This window comes from Cylas formicarius, unplaced genomic scaffold (genome assembly GCF_029955315.1).
Source record: "Cylas formicarius isolate icCylForm1 unplaced genomic scaffold, icCylForm1.1 PGA_scaffold_7__23_contigs__length_41026272, whole genome shotgun sequence".
NCBI lineage: Eukaryota > Metazoa > Arthropoda > Insecta > Coleoptera > Brentidae > Cylas > Cylas formicarius.
Window position 1 is genome coordinate 39,590,428 of NW_026844352.1, and position 24,297 is coordinate 39,614,724.

The 24,297-nt window shown below is 34.0% G+C and overlaps 1 protein-coding gene across 1 annotated transcript; it reads left to right on the forward strand.

Annotated features, from left to right (window-relative positions):
• Window positions 1-942: 942 nt before the first annotated feature.
• Window positions 943-23,326, forward strand: LOC132704422 (echinoderm microtubule-associated protein-like 2). The gene is made up of 15 exons (XM_060674415.1): window positions 943-1,060; window positions 1,135-1,232; window positions 3,030-3,202; window positions 6,389-6,664; window positions 8,054-8,125; window positions 8,186-8,300; window positions 9,011-9,201; window positions 11,171-11,243; window positions 11,299-11,707; window positions 13,484-13,677; window positions 16,116-16,373; window positions 17,365-17,619; window positions 19,293-19,380; window positions 19,439-19,665; window positions 22,991-23,326. The coding sequence occupies exons 1-15, from the start codon at window positions 1,000-1,002 to the stop codon at window positions 23,114-23,116; spliced, it is 2,616 nt and encodes an 871-aa protein (XP_060530398.1). The 5' UTR covers window positions 943-999; the 3' UTR covers window positions 23,117-23,326.
• The last annotated feature ends 971 nt before the right edge of the window (window positions 23,327-24,297 follow it).

Here is a 24,297-nt window from a genome sequence, read left to right on the forward strand (position 1 = left end):
TGGGCGGGAGCATCTCCCGAGATACACGGACATATTTTGCATAATTCACACACGATTCAACACACGATGTATTGCACACCAAATAAGAATGACTACTAATAAACTTAAACTAAGTAGTATACCAAACCAAAGAATATTAAAGACAGGTAGGTATAAAATTATTTTCTATTACGGACCACAATTTTATCTGAATTTAAATTCCGAAACTTTAGGTAATGATCTTGTTGCATTGTGTGGTAATGACCACCCTATTCAAAAGCAATTGGTCACTTTCGTATATCTATGAACAGACTATACCTCCAAAAGCGATTATTAGTGTTTTCTAATAAAAAGGGCTTGGCGGTAAAAGATCTAAGAGCAATGAAGAAACTGTGAAGCAGTATTTTGAAGTGTTTGGCGAATCTACGTTTAGGATGGCATAACCAAATTAGCCAAGCAACCTTCCTAATCCTCAGACTTAGCCTCCAGGGACTATTACGCATTTCCCAACCTCAAAAAAGGCCTGGCGATAAAAGATCTAAGAGCAATGAAGAAGTTATCGACGCTGTATATCAGTATTTTGAAGAGTTTGACGAATCTACGTTTAAGCTGACATAACCAAATTAGCCAAGCAACCTATTCCCCAGACCTAGCCCCCAGGGACTATTACGCATTTCCTAACTTGAAAAAAGACCTGGCAAAAGATCTAACAGCAATGAAGAAGTTATCGAAGCTGTATATCAGTATTTTGAAGAGTTTGACGAATCTACGTTTAAGGTGGCATAACCAAATTAGCCAAGCAACCTTCCTACTCCTCAGACTTAGCCCCCAGCGAAACAATGTCCGGGTGACAATTACTAGACCATCGCGTCCGCTCGCCGACAATGGCGACAAATCGTTAGAAACAAACGCGAACCTTGCCGAAAATAGTGGGTTATACTTCAGTGTCAAAGTTCTCGCCTAATAGCGATGACGTAATACGACTTTCCGAAGCAGATCGCCTCGTAAACACCATCTTCAATGGCGCCCACCCACATACCGATATTGGCGAAAAATCAGTGGCGCATCTCGCGGAATCAAAGTAAATTACGCGGATTTATCGTGTCGCGGATAGAAATCTTGCCATAGCTCATGGCCGTTTTTTTTTATTTTCAGATGAAATGCTAGAATTGGAGAACCAAGATGTCGCCGGGAGAATTGCCGACTTGGAGAGAAAGGTTCTGGAGCAGGGCGATGAGCTCGTTTGCCTCAAGGTCAGTAAATCAACACTCCAAGCGACCAAAGTTTCATTACAATTGATTGTCCCGCTCCATAAGCCTCGAAACTGACTTCATTTCAATCGTCGATGCTGTGTTCTCGTTTTAAATCCAAACACTTCAAAATTTTAACGAAGTTAATGTTCTACAATGATAGACTATTAGATGGTCCTACTGACATCTTAAATGCTGAAATCTTAGACCCAGAGTTAGACCCATTTGCAACATGGTTTTATGAAAGGGCGGTCTGGTAAATATCCCCCAAGTTATAGCTGAAAATCTAGTCTTGCCATCTCAAACTGATGTTGTCTATACCGATTTTTCGAAGGCGTTTAAAATGATTACGGTTTATCATTGACTCTAATCAATTTGCTTTCATCTTATCTAAACTATCGGCGCCAGTTTGTTGTATTTGGTGGACTGAAGTCTGTAGAATATGTCGTAACATCCGGTGTTCCGCAAGGCAGCAATTTAGGCCCCCTCCTATTTAATACTTTTATTAACGACATCGTCGAAAGTGTTGATGTTAATTGCTTTGTATACGCTGACGATCTAAAGTTGTTCTGCAAAATTGATATTATTCAGGACTGCCAAAATCTGTCGTTAAAGCCCGTCAAGTGTTATGTCACTTAAAAGAAATATCAGACATAATTACCAAATCAATGCCATCGTACTTCAGCGCCCAGCTACTTTTGTTAATCTAAGTGTTACTTTTGACCCTAAACTTTCTTTCAACACGTAACAGATTTAGAAACTTTAAAGACTTTGTACTACGCATTTGTTAGATCTAAATTAGAATAAGTAGTAAGCTTCTAGACCTGTATCAGAAGAGGTGTTCTAGCCCTTTCCCTGGTTTGGGAATCATAATACCGAGTATCAGTTCGCAACTTTTATCAGAAAGTTCTTGTAATACATTTCCAGAGATCGAGTCATAACCAGGTGCTTTTTTTATGTTGATATCTTTCTTAATTCAGTTGAAAGGAGTGATTTGGTTACTTTATTTTCCTCTTCCTTAATTAACTCAGAGGAGAAAGGTTGAAACAGTTTATGAATAGAGGAAACTTCGGCTTTTTCTTTGTCAGGCCTTTGAGGTCTTCTTGTTGCTTCCCATAAGGAGAGTGACGAACCTTAACTGCAGGGTTCTTTTATGGTTTTACTAAGGTGTTTTGCCATAATCTGACGTATTATTTATTATGGAGGCAAACGGGCAGCTCAGAAACGACTCAGAACATATCTCTCAGGTGACCGGTCACACTTAAGTAACCATGTTTCCCAAGCCACGTTCCACTTTTAATTTTCAGTGATTTCTCTTTACTTTCAGCGTCTCAGTAAAAGATAATTTCATGGTCTAGGCAATCAAGTCAAAATCAAATGACAGCTGCTTTATGGAATTATTTATTTCCTTGTCTTCCCTTTCATTTTATTATTCATTTTATTACAGTTGGTCAATTCGTCTGACTTCTGCAGCATTTTTTATCCGGGAGTTTCGCAAAATATTTCCGTATTTCGTTAAATGTTCTGGGAGTCATACGCTTAAATGGTTATTTGGTCGAGGCATGTTGACGTTCGGTATATAGGCTCGTCGAAATGCAAATATTCTTGTTCAAGTGTATATAGAACAGGCATAAAATGTTATCGTAGTGCAAATATTTTACAAGCGGCTCTCACTAAAGGCATTACGATACCATAACATACGATAGCAATAAAACACACATTACCCAGTTCTCTTCTTAATCATTTCATCAAGTTTGTATTTAATTAGATGGCAATTAATACGGTTTAATTTTTACTCAGGCCACATTGGCGGAAGTCCTGCGCAGGCTCAGCGTCCTGGAGGGCATCAGACTCACTCAGCAAACCGCCACTTCCTCCATGGGAACCCCGATCAAGATAAACGGCTCAGCCAAGGACCTGCTGAGGCAGAAGCCTCAAAGTTATTCCACCTCGAAGGTCGACCTTAACCGAAGGTAAAGCATTCTGCAACTTACGAGGGTGGGCTGATAAGTTCCGAGCCTGACGATGAAAACAACATGTTTTGGTATATTTGTTCTTTGTTTTTCAACATACTATACAGAGAGGCATTAATTCACAGCAATAATAACTCTGTGGTTATTCTCCTCCAAGCCAATTTTTGGGCCAGTGCATAGTCTCTAGGGGTCAAGTTGGGCGAATAAGGTGGATGAGTAAGCATTTCCAACATTAATTCGTGAATATTAGCTGATGCGACGAACGCGCAGGTTTTTTCTTTGTCTTATAAAAGTACTCGCCATTGACGGTTCTATCCTTGTATAATTTCCTTTTGCATTAGAGAAACAAGACGAAAAATATAAACTAGACTAAAAGAACATGAAATAGCTTAAAGACAATGACAATTAGTTGCCGAACACAATCATGAAACCGAACATCAAATCTTATTCGACCAAACTAAAATTCTTGCATATAAATAAAATCCAGAGAAATCCCTAAGAACGAAACAATCTTATATAGGACTTAGAGAATGAGAATCAGTCTTCTCTTTTCCTCAACGTAATTTCTTATAAAGGTCTAAAAGCTCGTATTTCTTATAATCCCTTATAAATATTCTTACATTATAATAACGCTAAAAAGTGCTAGTGGATTACAATATTATAAAACTTACAGAAATTTTATAAGTGATATCTTATAAAACTACAAAAACTGTTATAAAAGCTAAGGTATCTCATTAGTCATCTTAACATAAAACCTTAAACTGAAAAAAATATTAGTTCAGATGCGCTGTTATCAAACGTAAAGCAAATTACAACAAAACTATACAAACTGTTATAAAAGCTAAAGGTATCCCATAAACCTGTTAGAAATATTCGCTACATTAAAAGAAATCCTTGAGCTGTGAAAAATATTAATTGGGATGCAATGTGTTCTAAAAAAACAACTTAAAGTGATGTATTGTAGTACTTCTTATAAAACTAAGAAAACTGCTATAAAACTTAGGATTTCTTAAAAATAATCATTACCTTATCAGACCTTAAACTGCGAAAAATATTAGTTGTGGTGCAATGCTACAAAACCAAAAATAATTTGGATATTTATTGAACAACTTATAAAAATTGTAACACTTCGTATAAAACTATAAAAACTGTTATAAGACCCAGGGTTTACCAGGCTACCTTATAATAAAACCTTAAAGTGCGAAAAATATTAGTTGGAATGCAATGTTATAAAACTTAATTTGAATATTTATTGCATGACTTATAAAAACTGTTATGAGACCCAGGGTTTACCAGGTTACCTTCTAATAAAACCTTGAGGTGCGAAAAATATTAGTTAGAACGCAATGTTATAAAACTTAAAGTATTTTGGATAATTATTGCACGACTTATAAAAATTGTAACACTTATTATAAAACTCTAAAATCTGTTATATAAAACCTAGAGTTTCTCATAAATTACTTAAAACTTGTAACACTAAATATAAAACTCTAAAATCTGTTATATAAAACTTAAAGTAAATTACTTATTTACCTTAAGCTGACACAAACATTTTTAATTGGGATGCAGGTTATAAAAATTAATTTGGATATTTGTTGCACGTCTTATAAAACTTGTAGCACTTCTTATAAAACTATTAAAACTTAGGTTTTGTTAAAAATATTCGAAAAATATTAGTTGGCGTGCAATGTTATAAAACCTAAAATAATTTGGATATTTATTGCACAACTTATAAAAATTGAAACACTACAATATTAGTTGAAAGTCAATGTTATAAAATTGCATGTCTTATAAAACGCTTCTTATAAAACTATAAAAACTGTTATAAAACTTAGAGTTTTTTTATAAATCACTTATAAATAGTTTCTTTAAGTTATTTCTAAAACTTTAATTGGGAGGCTTTGGCACTTATCGGCCCGCCCTCGTATTTTCGAAAGGTGTCGTTTTCGCTTCCACTTTCCAGTCGTCGGTTTCCTGCTTTTCTTTTCAATCATTCAAGCAAGACGAATATGTGACGGCGGCACCGCTCCCGTAGCACATAATTATAACTTATCCGGCGCGTTGCAGCATGCAAATTATACGTGTATAAATAAAACTAGCCGCCACGTTCCGAAAGGTATACGTTGAACAGTAACAAACGCAATTATTAATAAAATAATTCTGGCGAAAACTTCGCTCGGATGAATGGGACTGATAATTGCCTTGAATTAGATAAAAAAACCCGAGAGAAACTCGGCCGTCCGCGACGGCTAATGTTTTTTTTTGTATGCGTAATGAAATGCAATAATGAAACGGAAACTCATTTATCTTCGCCATTAATCAATTAAAACGCACCGCTAATTGTGTCTTTCTCTGATCCCTTTCTCTCTATTTTTGTTTTAATGATTATATTTGTTTTCGCGCTTAATACAAATCTAAAGCAGAATGCTAAGGTCATTTAAGACGAATATATTTTTAGCACTTTTTTTTCCCGCACAGTGGCCCTTTTAATAATAATATTCTATACAAATCTTGTATTTAGAGTTGCATATCGCTTTTAAGTTAGTTTCTACAGCCTCTGAAACTTAAAAAAAAATTCCTCGCAGAGATCATTACGCAATTAATGTTATCGATTATTTTGAAACGCAGGAGAAGCCTTAAAGCTGTTCATTTTCACAACAGATGCGTTCTTGTTTCTGTACCTCTTGCTCATTCTGTGTAAATGAAAGGATGCTAGGAAAATTTGGATTTTTTGAATTTGGTTTTTGTTATTGTACTAATTTTCATTTATTAATTCTTTTGATTCTTCGAATTAACTTTCAAAAGTTTAAAAATTATTAAGATTAAGAAATCGTCATTTGAATAGCAAAATTTTTATTTTAGATTTTTGATAGAAGACGAAATTTAAATTGTTATTAATTTACAAACACGAAATCTTACTAAAATAATTACAAAAAAAATAAACCATTTTTTGGCTCCGAACTGAAAACATTGTAAAGGATATTGTTAGTATCATCTGAATTGTAGCTTTATTTATAACGCTATTGCGATGTATAATAATGTCCCACCTCCTCTTAAAGACATAACCTGTAGCAGCTTTCGTAGGATTCTCCTTTCGTTTATGGTTATTTTTTTTCTAATTTCTATGTACAATAAAATATAAGCTCACATAAAGACTTTAAAAAAATAAATAAAAGATATTGTTAGGTATGCGGGATCATCTCTACCCCAGCGACGGGCGGTACATTATCAATCGACCGGCAGCTTGCACAGTGACAGTCAAAGCTCGAATAGCGTCAGCCCCATACCGTCACCGTCACCACGCGCCACACCACAGCCCCTCAATGGCCGTCGTCCGGTGTCGGTCATAAGCACCACCAGCACCACAAACATAGTGTCCACGAATCCTACCTCCCTCCACAAGAGATGGAGTTCGACCGGCGATTTTACTCAATCGGGCGTCCACGCTTCGCCGAGCTCCAAGTACGTTGCTTACACAGGCAAATCCCGAAATTAGTGGGTCACACTATAACGGCTTACAACACGTCCAAAATAAGCCCTAGCTTTCCATAATATATGTCGAGAAACGCTCTCTAACGAAGCCGCAGTCCCTAAAAATAACCCAAACAGGACAATATATACGTAGGAAAAACTTAAAATGTTCTTTTATTAAATAAAAACATGCTATGAATGTTTGCATATTAGGTTCACGGAACATTAAAACAGAAATTCTAAACACATTCTATGCGTTAATATTTTAATAGTCTATGACAATTATAAACGCCTCAGTACAAAAGTCTTAAAAAAGTTTTTATCTTTGTAGTGATCATCGTTTACACTGCGACTTGGTAATTTGGGCACTTTCTATTTTAAATAGAAGAAGAAGAAGAAAAAAAGTTTTCTTTTGTCTGTGTCAAATATCAAGGAAGTTAATAATAGTTTTAATTATAAACTAATTAACCCCTCGTCTTAAGAGGAAATAATGTTTAACACTTAAAGGAGCCCCACGTGAGACGATAATGATATAATAATCGTATATTAAATAATATTTCGTTGTTTGTTCGCATGGTAATTTTTGACGGATAAGTGTATTGGCGTGATTAATGATATTAAGGGGAGGATTTGCGGTTTTACTCTATGATAGATTTTTATTCGCAAAAACTCTTAGATAACATTTTAAAAAGTTAATTGAAAAAAGTCAATATCCATTTGGAAGAGCCCTAGGAAAGATTGGACATTCATTCATCAGTATGAACTGCACTCCGAAGGAGATAACTAATAGCTTCTGTTTTAGGGTGTCACTTTTATAAATCTTTCTTAATTTATGTAAGTGATAGGGTTAGATTTTTATTTATCTTTTTAAGGCAGTTAGTAATCTTGGGCTTTGAATTGAAGTGTTCAGTAAAGATATTGTTCTAATTAATTTTGATTTCCAGGTTGAAACAGAAGAATAGCTTAATAATTTGGAATATTTTTTGTTTTCTGAAACTAATAAGATATTTGTAAGTTTGCTTTGTTTTTGAGCGTGTTGATTATTACTTATGAATCATTGATCGAAAAACTATGTTGGAGGTTGATTCTTCGATCAAATCATTTACTTATGTCACAAAACTGGGTAATAGTGATGTGAAGAGACTGAAACATCATATCAGTAGTCTTACAACGGTTTTAGGCGTATTGTTGATATCTGCCAGGGGTCTTAATGCAATTTGAGGATTTTTCTCGTACCAAAATACAACCTGTTTGGGAAATTTAACGAAAAACCAGGGCCGGGGACTCCGTTGGACGTTATAGTTTGACTCGCAAATTTCGCGACATCCTGTATTTATTACTTTTTGTTGTAGTCTTGATTTTATGTTGTTTTTCGCTTAGATTCTCCACAAAGTCGTTTTTGAATTTGTTCAAATCGAGTAGCGGCACATCAGCACCTAATTACAAGCACGGGTACGCGTGGTGATCGCAATTATTTGTCATTTGCGCGTTTTAAATGTGTTTTTGATGTAGAACCCGAGACGCTACCTACAACGCCGAAGAAAGAACGCTGAAAATGTTCTTCAAGGGTCGGATCGTTACCTTGTACGCGCCCAGCAACTTGGCCGACGACTACGAAATCACCAAGGTATGTCGTTTTTTACGTAAAAATATCAAAAACATTTTACACCGTTGATATTATACTAATTACTCCCATTAACACTCTAAAGGAACTCTTGAGAATTCGATGAATAGTTTTACTTGAACTGGAAGTGAATTTCAATTATTACTTAGATTCGCAGAAAACCCAAATGGGCACACGAAAGAATTTTTGAGCAAGATAATTGAATGAATGGTTTTGCAAACAATAGACCCCATTTTGTGATAACACAAGTTAGGAAAAATGACCTTTAAACATTAGGGTGGTATAATAGGATATCGCTTTGTAGGGCCTTATTTATTTGAAAATCCAGTGAATGGGCAATGGACTTTTTAGAGCGGTGATTGCAAAATATGTTAAGAACTATTCCAAAGAAGTACGGCAGAGAGTGAGGTTCTTTAAAATATGTATTTACGAATCGCCATGTATATTTGAAAATTTAAATTGTTAGTTTATTCATTTATTTAACACCCTGTATAAATAAGTTACTCTCATTGTTCCCTTATTATTTTAGAAATTAATGATTTGTCATCTGAGGAACTGTCATCTCCTCTTGACTTTTAACTGATCAGCGGTCCGATCGATCAAGTGGTCAAAGTCCCACATTTTTTCGTCTTCTTTGATGCTTTCACCTGATCCTGTTTCTTGTAAAACACACAGCTTCTGTTTTTAGCGGCTAATAGTTATATTTTTTTTAGGTGTCCACAGCGCCAGGTCAAAGGTTAAGGCTCGACTGGGTCTACGGATACAGGGGTCGAGACTGCAGATCCAACTTGTACTTTCTGCCGACTGGCGAAATGGTATATTTCGTCGCGTCAGTGGTAGTACTCTACAATGTAGAGGAGCAACACCAAAGACATTATTTAGAACATACGAGCGACATTAAGAGGTCAGTATTTGGCAACATGCTCACTATCTGGTGGTGTGTTTGATATCTTAATTATATTTTTCTCTGATTTTTTGTTCCTTATATGGTTACTCCCACATCTATATAGACTTTACTATACCAAAGAGCTTTCATTGAATTGAATTTAACACTTGAAAGGTCTCAAAATTAATGCTAAGTAACTCTTCAACAGAGCAAATCGCATTTCTAAGTTCTTTACAGTTCTATCGTTCAGAATTTTGAATACTGGTACATTCTGAACAGTCTTTAATTTGCAACAACAATAATCTCAATAAAGTTTACTATACCAAAGAGCTTTCATTGAAATACTCATCAACAGTTTGTATTTTAATCTTGCAATAAATCTAACACCTAACCTTGAAAATAACGTTTTCAGTATTAGTATAAAAAAAAATAAGTTTTTGAGAGCTTTACTGTAAATGAGTCTGGTAGTTCAAAAACCCAGTCCTCTATTTTTCCCTGATCGATATTCAACAACTCTAGAATTTATTCTAGTCAGACTTCTAGCAGTACGAACTCTGTGCCTGCATATTAGTTCAATGCGGTGACGTAGAGTCTGTGCCGACGGAGAAGAGACGTCATTGTGCGATACGCATTCCTTATCGTGTAGGTGAAACAGTGGCGGCGCCTATTTCAATTACGCGTATTTTGTTGTTCAATACCTGGCGCTTTCGCCAGATTTTTAATACCCATAATGTTTATTATTCTAGTACATTGTGTTAAGTTTTAGTTCGTTGTAACTGAAAATTTTGGTTAAAAGTGTATAGGTAATAATTTACATATTGTTCTTTTCAATTTGTCAAATAATCTAAAAAGAAAACATATGTTTCCTCACTTCATATATAAAACATGCACTAGTTCCGGCTTGTGTTTTAAATTGATTTATTAAAAAATATATATTATATTTACGTCATTCTCAATAGATGTGCAATATTGAGAATTAATCTAGCATGAGACTTGTTTTCAAGAGATTGTGACTATGTCGGTCTGACTTTAATTTGCCAATTTAGATGTATACAGGTGCATTGTACCAAATCGAAAAAAGAATATAGATAGCAAAGAAATATCAAATAAAAAGTATATAACAAAAAACATTAAAAATTTTTTTAAAAATTCTGATAAACACGATAGATATTTTAAATATTCTACTCCATATTAAAATCATGTCTTAAACATTCTTCCAGACTGTAAAAGTAATAACAAGAGAGAAAATATATATTTTTAAAATTATATTTTTTTTTATCAGGGAGAGGTTATAGAGATTTGTTTTTCTTCGTTAATTTAAATTTGGGAATTTCAAGGTTGCAAAATAAAGGCGCTTATGCAGCTGCACTGTTACAGTGACTCCATTTGTTAGCTTAGAGTGGAAAAGCCCAAATTAGTAAATTTTTAATATGTCAATCAAATAGATAACTTCACACTATTTTCCTCCAAGTTGCTTGAAATTTCTTTCTTCCATTGCAACAAATTTTCGCTGTCGGTGTTTGAACCCATATAATAGCAAAGATATGATTTTTCAAAGAAACTTCCACAGATCACTGTAATATTATTTATGATTCTTTTGGATCAAACTTACTGTCGTTTCGGCTTCCTCAGAGTTTAACTGAAACTGGCTCGCGTTGTACTCTATATCTGCTTATATATTGCTTGAAGGGGGCGGAGCTTAAGGGAGACGCATGAAATAAATATTTCACGAAATTACTCCGTTTTTAACCGTCACATTTTTTTTTTAATTGGTCACAAAAAACACAAACATCACTCTTTCGCCAAAACCTAACTGAGTAAACCTAACCTCAAAACGTCAAACTTCCTTATCAAAACGTTAGTCGCCAGATGGAAGGACTAGAAATTGGACGGCGAATATTTAAAGGATATCCAAAATATATCTGGAAGTCCAGAAGTTGTACAAAAACATTGAATTAAAATTTCAAGTTTTTGTTTTTACTTGCAGCCTGGCCATACATCCGAACAAAATGCTCGTAGCCACTGGCCAGTGCGTAGCAGACGAAAAATCCAACGCGAGGGTACAACGTAACACCAAATAACTTACCACCCCATAACGTTAATTCCATATTGCAGGCGCATATCAGGGTGTGGAACTCTGTATCGCTCCACACGCAGGCCGTGATCGGTATGAACGATTTCGCCTTGTCGGTTTGTAGCGTCTGTTTCTCCAAAGCCGATGGAGGAAGTTTGCTCGTAGCCATCGATGACGCGCCCGATCACAACATATCCGTTTGGGATTGGACCAAAGGCGAGAACGGTTACAAAATAACGGAAACCAAGAGTTCAGTCGACACCGTAGTGTCGGTCGAGTTCCATCCGTTAGATAAGAACACCGTCGTGACCTGCGGCAAGTCTCACATCGCTTTCTGGTCGTTAGACGTAGGCGGGACCCTTTACAAACGAATGGGAGTGTTCGAAACCAGAGACAAGCCGAAATACGTGACCTGCATCGCGTTTTTGCAAACGGGAGAAACGATAACTGGTAAGTTAACGCCCATCGTCTTCTCGATCCTTTAAAATGTTTGGTTTCCCTACGCACGCCACTGAAAATAACCTTCGGTCACATTGGATATTCGAATATTTGGAATTATTTAGATTATTTAAAAAAAAATTATAATATATGATCGATGTTTAAAAAATAACATATCATTTGAATAACAACATGAAATATAAATATTTATTTGCTGGCAAAAAATCGTAGGTTTTCAAAAAACTTTTACTGTGTTTTTATCACAAGGATACTTATCTGTTTATCAAAATTTGGAAAACCTGTAAACTGGTAGATATTGAATTTGAACAAATATATTACATAAAATGTAAATACTTTTTTATCACCGGGATAACTTCTATTTGTCAAAACTTGGAAAACCTGTAAATTGGAATATTTACCAACCATTTGAATAAACATATAAAACGTAAATATTTTTTTCCAATATTGTCTTTTATTTTCTGAGAAAAAAATGATAGTTTTCGCAAAATAAGCATACTTTTTTATCACAAGGATACTTCTCTATTTATCAAAACCTGGAAAACGTGTAAACTAGTAGATATTGAATTTGAATAAAAATATAAAACGTAAATGTTTTTTTCCAATATTGTCTTTTATTTTCTGACAAAAAACTGATAGTTTTCACAAAATAAACATACTTTTTTATCACTGAGATACCTTTCTATTTGTCAAAACTTGTAAAACTTGTAAATTGGTAACAACAACTAAAATTTTTGTAGTTTAGGTTTTCATCTGTTGTACAGGGTGTTCAAGATATTAAGTGCTATATGCAAAAATTAACAGGAATCTGAAATTTGTAGCTATCGACGTCAGATTTGGCAGAAGGGTAGAAGTCCACATCCGTAATTCATCTATCAAATCTCGCAAAGTATTTTTTTAAAAAATTAGAATTTTTTTTTAGTATATTTGGAGAGAAAAAAAAATTTCTCGGAAACTATTAACTCTATCGGTTTCAGGCATTTTTTTCATTATCAACAGAAGTTTTCTATTTTATTAAATTAGTAGCCGTAAATCAATATTCGTAAAAAATATGGCCCATTGGTTTAAACAGTGTTATAGGTCACATCGAGAGCTACAATTTTTGTATTTACGGTTTTCGTCTATAACATACGCTTTTCGAGATATTTGAAAAAATCCGTATGAAAATCACCATTTCTCGCCGTCAATCTAGACGCGAAGACGTCATTTACTACTACCACGTTCTGCACGGTTTCAGAAAAACGAGTATTTTCTTGAAAACCACTTAACTCTATTGGAAAAAATCATATACCAGGAAGCGTGGGAGGTCCAGGGCTATAACCTCCATTTCGAACATTGCCTGAATTATATACAGGGTGTGTCGTTTGTGGGCAAGAAAATCTTTAAACATTCTGTTTTTGTCGGTTATTGGGGATACATGAAAAACTGAGAAAGATGCGATAATTCGATTTGAACAGTATCGTCAAGTGTGTCGAGAGAGAGTGTAACTCTCTTCGTCAATTATTAAACTTTAATATTTAACAAAGTTTGCCCTAATTTTGAAGTTCGACGAGACTTGAAAGACACTTTATACGGAGTGTATGCACAATAAAATTCCATCAATTTTGCGAAAGTTCCATAGTGGTCGGCAGGAACACTATAGAAAAACAATGCGTCTCTTTACCACACTAAATCGCGAAGTTTTATAATAAAAAGCTGCTTCGCGCTACGCGCTACGAGCTTGCCCCGCCCAGTGACGATTTTTCGAAAGCAATCTTGTTCGATTTGCAGGCGATTCGAACGGCAACCTCGAAATTTGGGGACGTGGCACTAACACCATATGCAAATTCATCAAGAACGTCCACGAGGGTGGCATCTTTTCGATTTGCGTGCTAAGAGACGGCTGCGTAATAACCGGAGGCGGCAAAGATGGCCGACTGCATGAATTCGATAGCAATTTGTCACGCACGGGACTGTCGGGCGAGGTATGACCGAAAAAAACGGAAAATCTCTGCCAAAAATCCGTCGTCGATAAATCGAATTAAAAAAAATTGGTTAAAACGTGGAAAAAAGTTAGATATAATAATAATAATAATATTTCTTTATTAGCTTTTGATGCTACATGCAAAAACAATTGTTTACAAAGTTTTACGAAATGCATGAACAAACAAAACGAACAAACAACACAACTATAACCAGAAATCAACATATAGGCAAAATTAAGATGAAGCAGAGATTTATACTTAAAATCTAGACATCACATAGTCCCTCAACATAGTTTTAAAGTTTTCTCGTATAGTAAATATGCACGCTGTTAAAGCATATTACTTGGACATAAAAATATTTGCATCATAAATAATTCCTTGTTTAACCGTCATGACATTAACAACATTTGACATCAGGCTTACAGGAGTGTATTTGTTTCACTTTAAGAATCGATCTTAATGGTCTATTTTGAATTACTTGAAACTCATTTATCTTATAGTTCGGTAAGTTATACAAGAGTGTGGAGATAAAAGGTATTTGATGTACATGGAAAGGCTATGGCCTATTCTACATATAAATCTGACTTTTTGTGAAAATTTTCTCATTACATAATCAGCATGCGGTCGTAGCGTTAGTTCTGAGTCTAAAATGACTCCAAGGTACTTAATTTTATTTTTCTGTACTAGCATGTCATTATTTATTTCAATTTTTATGTTTTCTATATTAGCAGTACTCAATTTTTGTTTTTTCCCTAAAATACAAATTTTAGATTTTGACGTGTTAATATTAAGTTTGTGTTTACATAACCATCCATATATTCGGTTCAAATCACTGTTAATACTACATTTCATCTGATCTATGTCACTACCAACTATGTATAACATTAACTGACATTAATATACAATAAGAATAATAGAGGCCCCAATACAGTGCCTTGCGGCACTCCGTTCATTATATCGACAGTATCAGACACACTATTTTTAAATCTAAATTTTTGGGTTCTGTTATACAAATAAGATCCGAACCAATTTAAAACTGAACCTCGTATGTCTTGCTTTTCCATTTTTCTTAACGTAAACCTATCGATAGTTTCGAAAGCTCTCCTAAAATCCAAGAAGACCGCCAAAATAAGATTATTATTATCAACAGCTTTGAGTAAATTATCACATATATTAATATTGAATAATCGTAAACTCTCGAAGCATTTTCGTCATGTTTTTTTTCTTTTAAACAAAATGTTTACTAGGAAAAATTGATAACTAACGTTAGTTTACGTTTATATGTGAAAGTCCTAGTTTTGTATTCGTCGTATCGACTGAAAACATCAAATTTCTCACATTGTCATTTTTATTTCACTCGATAGTATAAACTGTGGCGAGCGGTGAAGACTTTTATAAAAATATATGTGAAGTCCTGGTAAACAATGGGTTTTCTATAAAAAAAATAGGTTTTAAATTTCACCAAAATATAGGCTGAAAACATTCCATTTTTCGCTTTCGCACTTTGATTTCACTCGATAGTGCAATCTGTAGTAAACCATGAAGGCGTTTATAAAAATATATGTGAAAGTCCCAGCGAATATTTTATTTTATTTTTTTAAAAAAATATTACAGATTTTAACTTCTACCGAGTATTGGTTCAAAACTTGCAATTGTTCACTTTTATTGCACTAGAATCGTGAATATTTTTACTGAACTTCAAAACTTTTATAATAGTATATGTGAAAGTCCAAGTAAATATTTAGTTTTCTAAAAAAACGATACATATTTTAACTTTCACCAACTGAAAACATTCAATTGTTCGCTTTTATTGCACTAGAATCGTAATTACGTTTACTGACTGAAAACTTTTATAAAAGTATATGTGAAAGTCCCAAGTAAATATTTTTTTTTTCTAAAAAAAAAAAAACATTACAGATGTAAAAATTCACCAAATATCTGCTGAAAACATTCGATTTTTGACTTTTGCTCTTTTATTTCACTCGATTGTACAACCTGTGGTGAATCGTCGAGATTTTTACAAAAATATATGTGAAAGTCCTAGTAAACATTTTGTTTCCAAAAAAAATATACGAGATTTTTAACTTTCACTAAGTACTGGATGAAAACGTTCATTTTTCCACTTTTATGTCGTTATAATCATGAAGACTTTTATAAAAAAATATGTGCAAGGCTTAGTTAAATTTTCACTTTAGTAGTAAGTAATCTGTAAAGATTGTGAAAAATGGTTAAAATCTTCATACCTCAAAAAAATTATCGAAAGACACAGATTTTTGGATTAACGCACAATAACACCAGTTTCGAGGATATAATAGCCCATATGGCTTTTCATAGTTGCTTGATAAGTTCCCGTGTTATAAACATTAGGCAGGACCTCTTTCCGTCCCTGATAGCTATATGGGTTTGTTTGTTTGAATGGTATTGTTTTTTTTCCTCAGATCGAAGCGCATTTCGGCGGAATCAGGGTAGTCTCGGAGGGTAGGGGAGGTCAACTTCTGATCGGAACCACCAGAAACTGTATTCTGTGCGGAACTCTAGAATTAGGGTTCCAACCGATCATACTGGGCCACACCGATGATTTGTGGGGCCTCGCCGTTCATCCGTCGATACCCCAATTTGCGACAGCGGGTTATGATCGCGTACTGCAGCTGTGGGAATCGATGTCGCATAGTATATTATGGAGCAAAGATATTGGGGTGAGTTTGCCCATCAATTCATTCATAACGTGCCTAGAAACCCCCGACCGACCTTCGACATGGTATATATAAATATCGATGGAATGTTCCGTGACTCCTCTGTATATGCATCGCAGGTTCCTAATTTTGAACTTTTATTGACCAAAAACAAATTTAGTTGTGACATGCTGTTAAAAAATATTTTTCTACGATTCACTCATAAATGATCACTTTACTGTAAAAAAAAATACACACGTCCCAAAATTATCCATTGGTTTTACTGTGGAAGTTGATATTCCACCATTTTAAACTTTGCTCATCTGGCAAACTTGTAATTCAGTTCGTTCATGTATGTTGGATTTTCAAAACTTTTAGACTCCCAATGTGTTATATTTACATGTTGCAGGTTATGTCCATTCTCATTTTTTGGCTTTTCGTTGATCAGCCCGTGTTTAGCTCTCATAGCTACCCAGTTTGACGTATTTCGGAGATGTCATCTAGTCGCACAGTGTTGCCAAACTGCATATATATTCGATTTAACCAGGAAATTATACAAAACAGCAAAATTGTCCTTGTGTGGTTGGTTATATAATGATAAAATTCGCATCTTCTTAGTTTTTCTAGACTAGATAGGAAATGATAATAGATTAGGCATTGACGGGTGAAGAAAATGGTTGCACCAACTAACAATTTTGATATCTTTGGTCCATTATCCTTACCCATATGTCATTTCAAGGAAGACGAGAATTTTTATTAGTTCTGTGACGATTCCTGGACCGCCGACCGCAATGGGCGAGTGTCCTAAAAGTGCCCACTTAATAAAATAGTGCTAGTAGTTCTATGGTCACTTGTAAAACAGCGCCACCATACCGTGACGTGGGCAAATACATTCCTGTTAGTGATATTTATTTGACAAAAGGGATATATACAAACGAGGTCAAACAAAATATGAGTTTATACATATGAACCATCCCCAAAAAAAAAAACAATTTTTTATGTGTACAATTTGTAGGAAGCGGGTCAGAGCGTGGCTTTTTCGCCGGATGGATCATGCATACTCGTGGGCTGCGTTTCCGGAAAATGGATGATATTCGACGCGCAATCTCGCGAGCTGTTGGGCTACCATACGGACGGCTCGGAACCCATCCACGTGATTAGTTTCTCGCCCGACGGATCAATGGTCGCGTTGGGATCCCGAGATAGCCAGATTTACATCTACCAAGTATCGAACGCCGGCACGAAGTTCAGTCGAATTGGAAAATGCTCGGTTAGTTTGAACTTTGGATAACTTACCGATTGAAAGTCGCAATAGTCAAGTGTGCCTTATATATAGGGAAAGTTTTTTCATAAACATCATCATGGAAGTCAAGTTAACTCGCCAGCTAAATGAACCAAAATTTTTAAAACAATGATAAACATAACCGTAACTATAAGTCTGAATTATGCTTGTTTGTAATGATCTAATTTTTGTTTAACTAAATATATTCTGAATATATTTATTTAAGGTTATGTGAAATATTCATTCATGACTGACAGTGGAATTGTGGGAAGTTATAGCGAGTAGCAAAAAATACAACAGATAGATACAATAAACCTAGGATTTTTTAGTATGTTTAATATTTTCTCATTTTTTGAATACCATTTTTTTATCTCCTTGGATTTTTAGTTATTGTTTTAACTGGTCTAGCAACGTATACCGAAACAGCATAATTTTTCTAATTACATGAAAAAAGGCCCCTTAGTACTATAAATAAAAATATCAAATTTTATCAAAATCGGAAAAAATTTGAAGATTTTTTTTGTAAAAATTTTGACACCCAGTATCTCGCAAAGCAATCAAGTTTGAACAAGTGTTGATGGGGAAAAAAAGTGTTACATCAAAATTTAAAAAAAAAACGTTTTTGAATAATCAATAAAGAAAATACGTTTTTTTTTTAACTGACATAACAAAATTGAAAAAATTGTTTTTTCAATAATTAGTGAAAAATAACAATTTTTTTATAAAAATTTTAATGCACCGTATCTCGAAAAGGGATCACGTTAATATATATGTTTATGGAAAAAAAGTCATATCAAAATCCTAAAACTGTTTTTGAATAAAAATCTTTTTTTTTTTTTAATAAGTAAATAAGAATTAAAAGTTCAGATTTTCACGAAATTATATATTTTTACATGACAATTGTTTCGACAGCACCGTGTCTTTGAAAAAAAATCCTGAAAATCTGAGCTTTTAGTTCTTATTTATTTTAATAAATGGATTTTCATCAAGTAAAAGCCACCTCAGTTCACGTTTTTTTTTTTTTTTTTATAAATCCGATAACAAATCAAGTTAGGAGAAAAAGTTTTATAACAAGGTCGTTTTTTTTAATAATTAATAAAAAAAACTATTTTTTATGAAAAGTTTAACCCTGTATCACGAAAACAAATCAGATTAGAGAAAAAAAGTGTTATATCAAAATCTGGAAAAGGTTTCTGAATAATTAATTAAAAAAAAACATTTTATATATAAATATATAAAGATTTTGTTGAATACTATTTAAAGTGATCTAGCTGATATTTAACTTACTGATTTAAACTTACTAATACAACATTTTCAAAGTCAAATGCATGCAAAGTTTTAGGGTTAAATATCAAAATTTCATTCTTTACCTAAATATTTCACGTCCTAAACGTAACTTATATTTTCAAATTTAAATCGCCTGCTGCGTGTGTGCATCGTTTTGATTGGTTGAACTGTCAAAGGGGACGATCGATTGTGATTGGCCGGTACAGATCAGGAGGTTCGAACAATATGGTGACGTAAAGGTGTTGTGTTTTCGTTCGGTTTTTTAAATTTTACAATCACTTTCGAACATCGTCCTCTATTTTGAAACAAAATTATGAGTTATGATGTTATAATCTAGTGAGGTGACGTAAATGACGTCAACTTTGTAATTGCAGGGCCATTCGAGCTGCGTAATTCACCTGGATTGGTCGACGGATAACCAAACCCTACGGAGTAACTCGGCGGACTTCGAGTTGTTATTTTGTACGTAATTTTTATAACCGCTTTGAAGCAAGGGTTGTTGTGCATATACGTATTGCAGGGAATGCGGGCACTTGTCGGCAAATACCCCAATCCAACCTGCTGAGGGATGTCGAATGGGCCACCAACAATTGTCCCGTGACGTTCACGACGCTGGGGATTTGGCCCGAAAACGCAGACGGCCCTAACGTGAACTATTGCCGTCGCAGCAACAGCTCGAAACTCGTCATCACCGGTGACGACTTCGGTAAAGTCAAGCTTTACGGTTATCCGGTCACCCAACCAAAGGTATAGTTTTCTTAATTTATCGACGATCCTGCAGTTTATGTATATTTATATAGGCCAACGTCATACAGTTGGTAACGTAGTATTTAAAAGAAGTTGACGTTACGAAGTTATTGACTGACTAGAATAATATTATATATATGATCTTTATTTAGCATTATGCTACATAAAATATGCAAAATATAATATAATATAACCAAAAGCTAAGCACAGAGAAATCAGAATTTCGAAAATGCATGGGGTCTTAGAGGTCTTTTAAATTTATTAAGGGCATCACAGTTTTTACGCGGTAAAATGTTAAAGTGGTTTAGGCCTTTATGTAATATAGAGTTTTGTACGTGACTAGAATAACATTCTCTCAACATAAAATTACCACAATTTCCTGTATTGTAAGAATGAATGTCTATGAGATGGGTAACTTTTTCACAAACATAATTGCTGTCTAATTTTAAAAATAAATACGTGGACATTAAACATTACTTTTTGTTTTACATACAAGAAATTAAGAACACTCGACATGCTTTGAATTGGCGTATATCTGTTACACTTTAGTATATTTCTCGTGGCCCCACTTTGAAGAATCTGCAATTGCTCTAATTTATAATTTATACCCGTGGAATTAAATTCTAAATGGGGGGGGAGCAGCTAGGCTGTTATACAATGAGATTTTGGTGTCGATTGATAAATTTTTCCCTATTTTAGATATAAAATTAATCTTTTTAGAAAATTTATGCATTATGTAATCGGCATGTTTGAATTTGAATCAAATATAACACCCAGATATTTAATTTCGTTTTCATGAATTAATTTTTTGTTAATATAAATGTTTACACCAAAATTTATGTCGTTTTCCAAAAATACAAATTTTTGACTTGTCCGTGTTTATGCACAGCCATTCAGAAGCCTTCTTCAGATCAGCATTCCTTTTTCTTTGCATTTCATCCACATTTTCGCCCACAATAAAAATCATAGTGTCATCTGCAAATAATACCACTTTAGTTTCGTGTAAAATATTTACAATATCGTTTATATACATAAGAAACAATAATGGTCCCAAAACTGTCCCCTGTGGAACACCATGTTCTACGGTTATGCAATCAGATATGCAATTTTTATATTTCTTTTTTTTTGTACCCTATCTGTTAAATACGATCAAAGTCATTTTATACGCTGTTCCCTTAATGCACGTTTTGTACAAAACGGCAACACAAATTTACCATCCTCCAAGACCCTCATGAAATGTTTGGAGCGAAAGCCCGACTGAAATATTGTTTACGTCATAATAACTTTGCAGCTGGTGTTTCACCACAACCTCAAGAACCTTCTCATAAACTGGAACGATATTAATCGGCCTAAATTCTTGACATAGATTGGTGTTGGGAACCTTCTGTAAAGGGATCACCATTGAAGTCTTTCATGCTTCCGGAAAAATTCCACTCGTAACGGAGATGTTCGCACTGTCCAACAATCGATTTCCAACAACTGCGCAGGCATCAATCAATACACTCTTGGAGATCACATTTTTTAATTCTCTTATTATTTTTTTAAGGTCCTGCATAGTTATGGTATTAAACTGATCTATTTCTCCATAAGTTGGTATATTATCGGTGATATCATTCACAGCCTGGGATGGCGGAATGCCACTAAAAATATTTTTAACACTGTCTGTAAAATACCTATTAAATTCATTAGCTATGACTCGCTTAAATGAAACAGTTCGCTGGCCAGACTGCAACTCATCGGGAACAATACCTTTTTTATTTGGAAGTAGCGTTTTTAATTTTTTCCACATTTCTTTAGAGTTTGTTTTATTGCTATCAATAATATCTTTTTTGTTTTTTGTACTTTTTCTAATTTAATGCAGCTTACAATGCGGTTTCCGTCTTTTTTGTTTTTTGTACTTATATACAAATTTAGCTAACTAAAAAAATACATATAATTTTTTTATTTAAAGCACATTTAAATAAACAAGCCAGTTAAAGTAAAAAAAAATGCAATATGTAATTATTAAGTTATTTTTTTTTAATTGTCTATGAATGGTGTCCCCAGCTGCAATTTTTGTTAATTTAGTTTTTTTTTTGAGTACGTTACACAATTACCTCGTATATATTTCACTTTTAAGGTAAATAAATTTTCTCCAAACCTGATGATTAAGAGAAATAGTCAATCTTAAAAATTTATTTATTGTTAGGATATTGTCCGTTTGAGCCAAGCCATGGTATTTTTTTTATGTTTTAATTTTTAATAATTTTTGGTTTAATTCTCAAACTCAGCGAAAGTTGCAGAAATTATTCGAAAATCTGTAAAATGTCCGTGAAATCCAAAAAGGAAGAAAGAAAACTTTCTCTAGGACAAGACAGAATACATTTCCCATAATGATTTATATTTAACGAAGACAAATTATGGCTTGAAACCAAATTTGAAAAATTTACTTGGAAAAATAAATGTTTGTTCACGGAAAACTCTTAGTTACAGTTATTTACAAAATTTATGCATAAAAGTAAATATCGAAAACAGGGGAAAAAAATTGTAACTCTATTGGGTTTGAACCCGAGACGTTCCGTGTCGCAATTGTTATTCGTTCATTACGTCTTTCGTTTTTGAGCAATTTTAACTGTGGTCGCCCAATGACACACATCTGAACGGCATTGCCAAACGTCTTCGATATAACCGGGAAATGATGTAAAACGTTAAAATTGCGGTTAAAAATTAATGCTGAATATATTTTCGTATTGCAACAACTCTATGTAGCGATTTTACCGAAAAAAAGTGTTTATTTCGCGGAAATCAGTTGTTATGACTATACACCGAATAAAATTAAAACTAATCAACACCAAACTCTCTCTTCAGAGGGAGAATCGGAACCGAGTGGGTGTAAGTGTAAAAGAAATACCAGAGGGTTTTGATAACAAAAGACAAGAAAAATGCAAGTTTTTAGAAGTACTCTTTTTTTTTTTTAATAAACCAAATGCACAGTATTTATGTTTACCAATTTTTTAAAATTGAGTGGAGAAAAATGTGAAGTGTGTCATATGTCAGAAAATTGATAGTGTTTTGTTTTATTTGTCACTTGGCTACTAACCCTCCATTTTGTTCTTTTGTTTACCTTGGTATCTCTAAAAGCAAAAAAGTTACAGCCAATTAAAATGTTATCAAGATAAATTGAACGCCCGGTACAATAGTAACAAAGCTTCGGAAAATATTGGAAATGAACAAATAGTTATGACCGAAACCACAACGGTAAATTTTGCAACGAAGCACCTCGCTTACTTAAACCGCAGGATTGCCAAATTTTCTAAAAATCTGAAGGTAAATTTCCCCATTTCAGTCGCTTTGTCATTCTTACGGCGGCCATAGCAGCTACGTCACCGCGGTGAATTTCTTGTACGACGATACCAGGGCGGTATCTATCGGGGGCAAAGACACCGCCGTACTGCAATGGATGGTTTCATAGGTATTCAACCTAGTCTGTACAATGTACATAAAAACTATTTATATTATTTTATCTATTTTTTTATCTTCATCGCACCTATAGTTTAAGAAAGAGTGCCAGAATGACTGAGTAACGAAAAAAAAAAATCATTTGCAACTTATTCTACACTTTGTACGTTTCTAAGTCATGTGATAATTAAAAATACAGTTTCGAAAATTTCGTGTTTGTCTGTCTACCTATTCACTCGATCAGTTGCGGTTTAGAGGAAAAGTATCAAAACTTCAGAGTTTCAATTGATTTTCAAAATCGTAACGCGCTCATTTGTTTCGTCATAAATCACGCGCATCCTGTACAATAGTCAGAAACTCTGAATACAACGTAAATTTGGTCCAATCAAGATACAAAAATATGTTTTGCATGGAAATATGGTGATTTGTGAATTATGACGCCATAGGGACGATTATGTTGGAATATAACCTTCGACTGACCTAAGAAAATTTCCCTATCGGAAAGAAGAAGAAATTTATCAGGGACCAATTCGTGGTGTTGTGCGCATCCAGACATTTAGTTGTCTTTGACGACTGCGAAGTGTCTGTTACGAAGGGTTACGAATCGCGAAAAAACTAAAAGGTAGTTCGCAGGTTTTCATTGGTATTGGTAATTAATAATATATGTATTATCTTGAAATACATATATTAATTAAATATTGTTACACATAAATATATAAAACTAGCGAACAAAACGATTTACTTGTAAAACTACGTGTTTTACGGCATTCCACCTTTTTAAATATACAAAAATCAACAAATACTTATAAATTAGAAATCCCTATTTATGGTTACATTACAGAATATATTAAAAAACAAAAAATATATTAGGCATCCATAACAACCATTTATAGGTGGTAGGTAAATAATATGTATTTATATGTACCCTCGTATGTACATAATATAAAAAATACATATACTTAAATCTTCGTTTTAAAATTTTACCATACTTTCTAATTTTTTTTGCGGGTATTGCAAAGATTTTCTTTTTAGACTAACGTTATATTTTGCTTTTAAATTTTAGAAGTTCATAGGATGGACCATGGCTCGGTTGGTAAGGCGTTGACCTGCCAACTCGAACTTGCCCCGGAGGTTGTGGGTTCGATTCCCAGCGGGGTACCCTTGAGTGTTTTGTGCGTGAAAAATTGTTATCGG

Excerpts from the sequence above, each read along its gene's own strand:
- LOC132704422 (XM_060674415.1), top strand. The coding sequence starts at position 1,000 with ATGGCGCCCACCCACATACCGATATTGGCGAAAAATCAGTGGCGCATC. Across the intron at positions 9,202-11,170 it reads CATACGAGCGACATTAAGAG|CCTGGCCATACATCCGAACA; the intron begins GTCAGTATTTGG and ends TTTTACTTGCAG. Across the intron at positions 13,678-16,115 it reads GCACGGGACTGTCGGGCGAG|ATCGAAGCGCATTTCGGCGG; the intron begins GTATGACCGAAA and ends TTTTTTCCTCAG.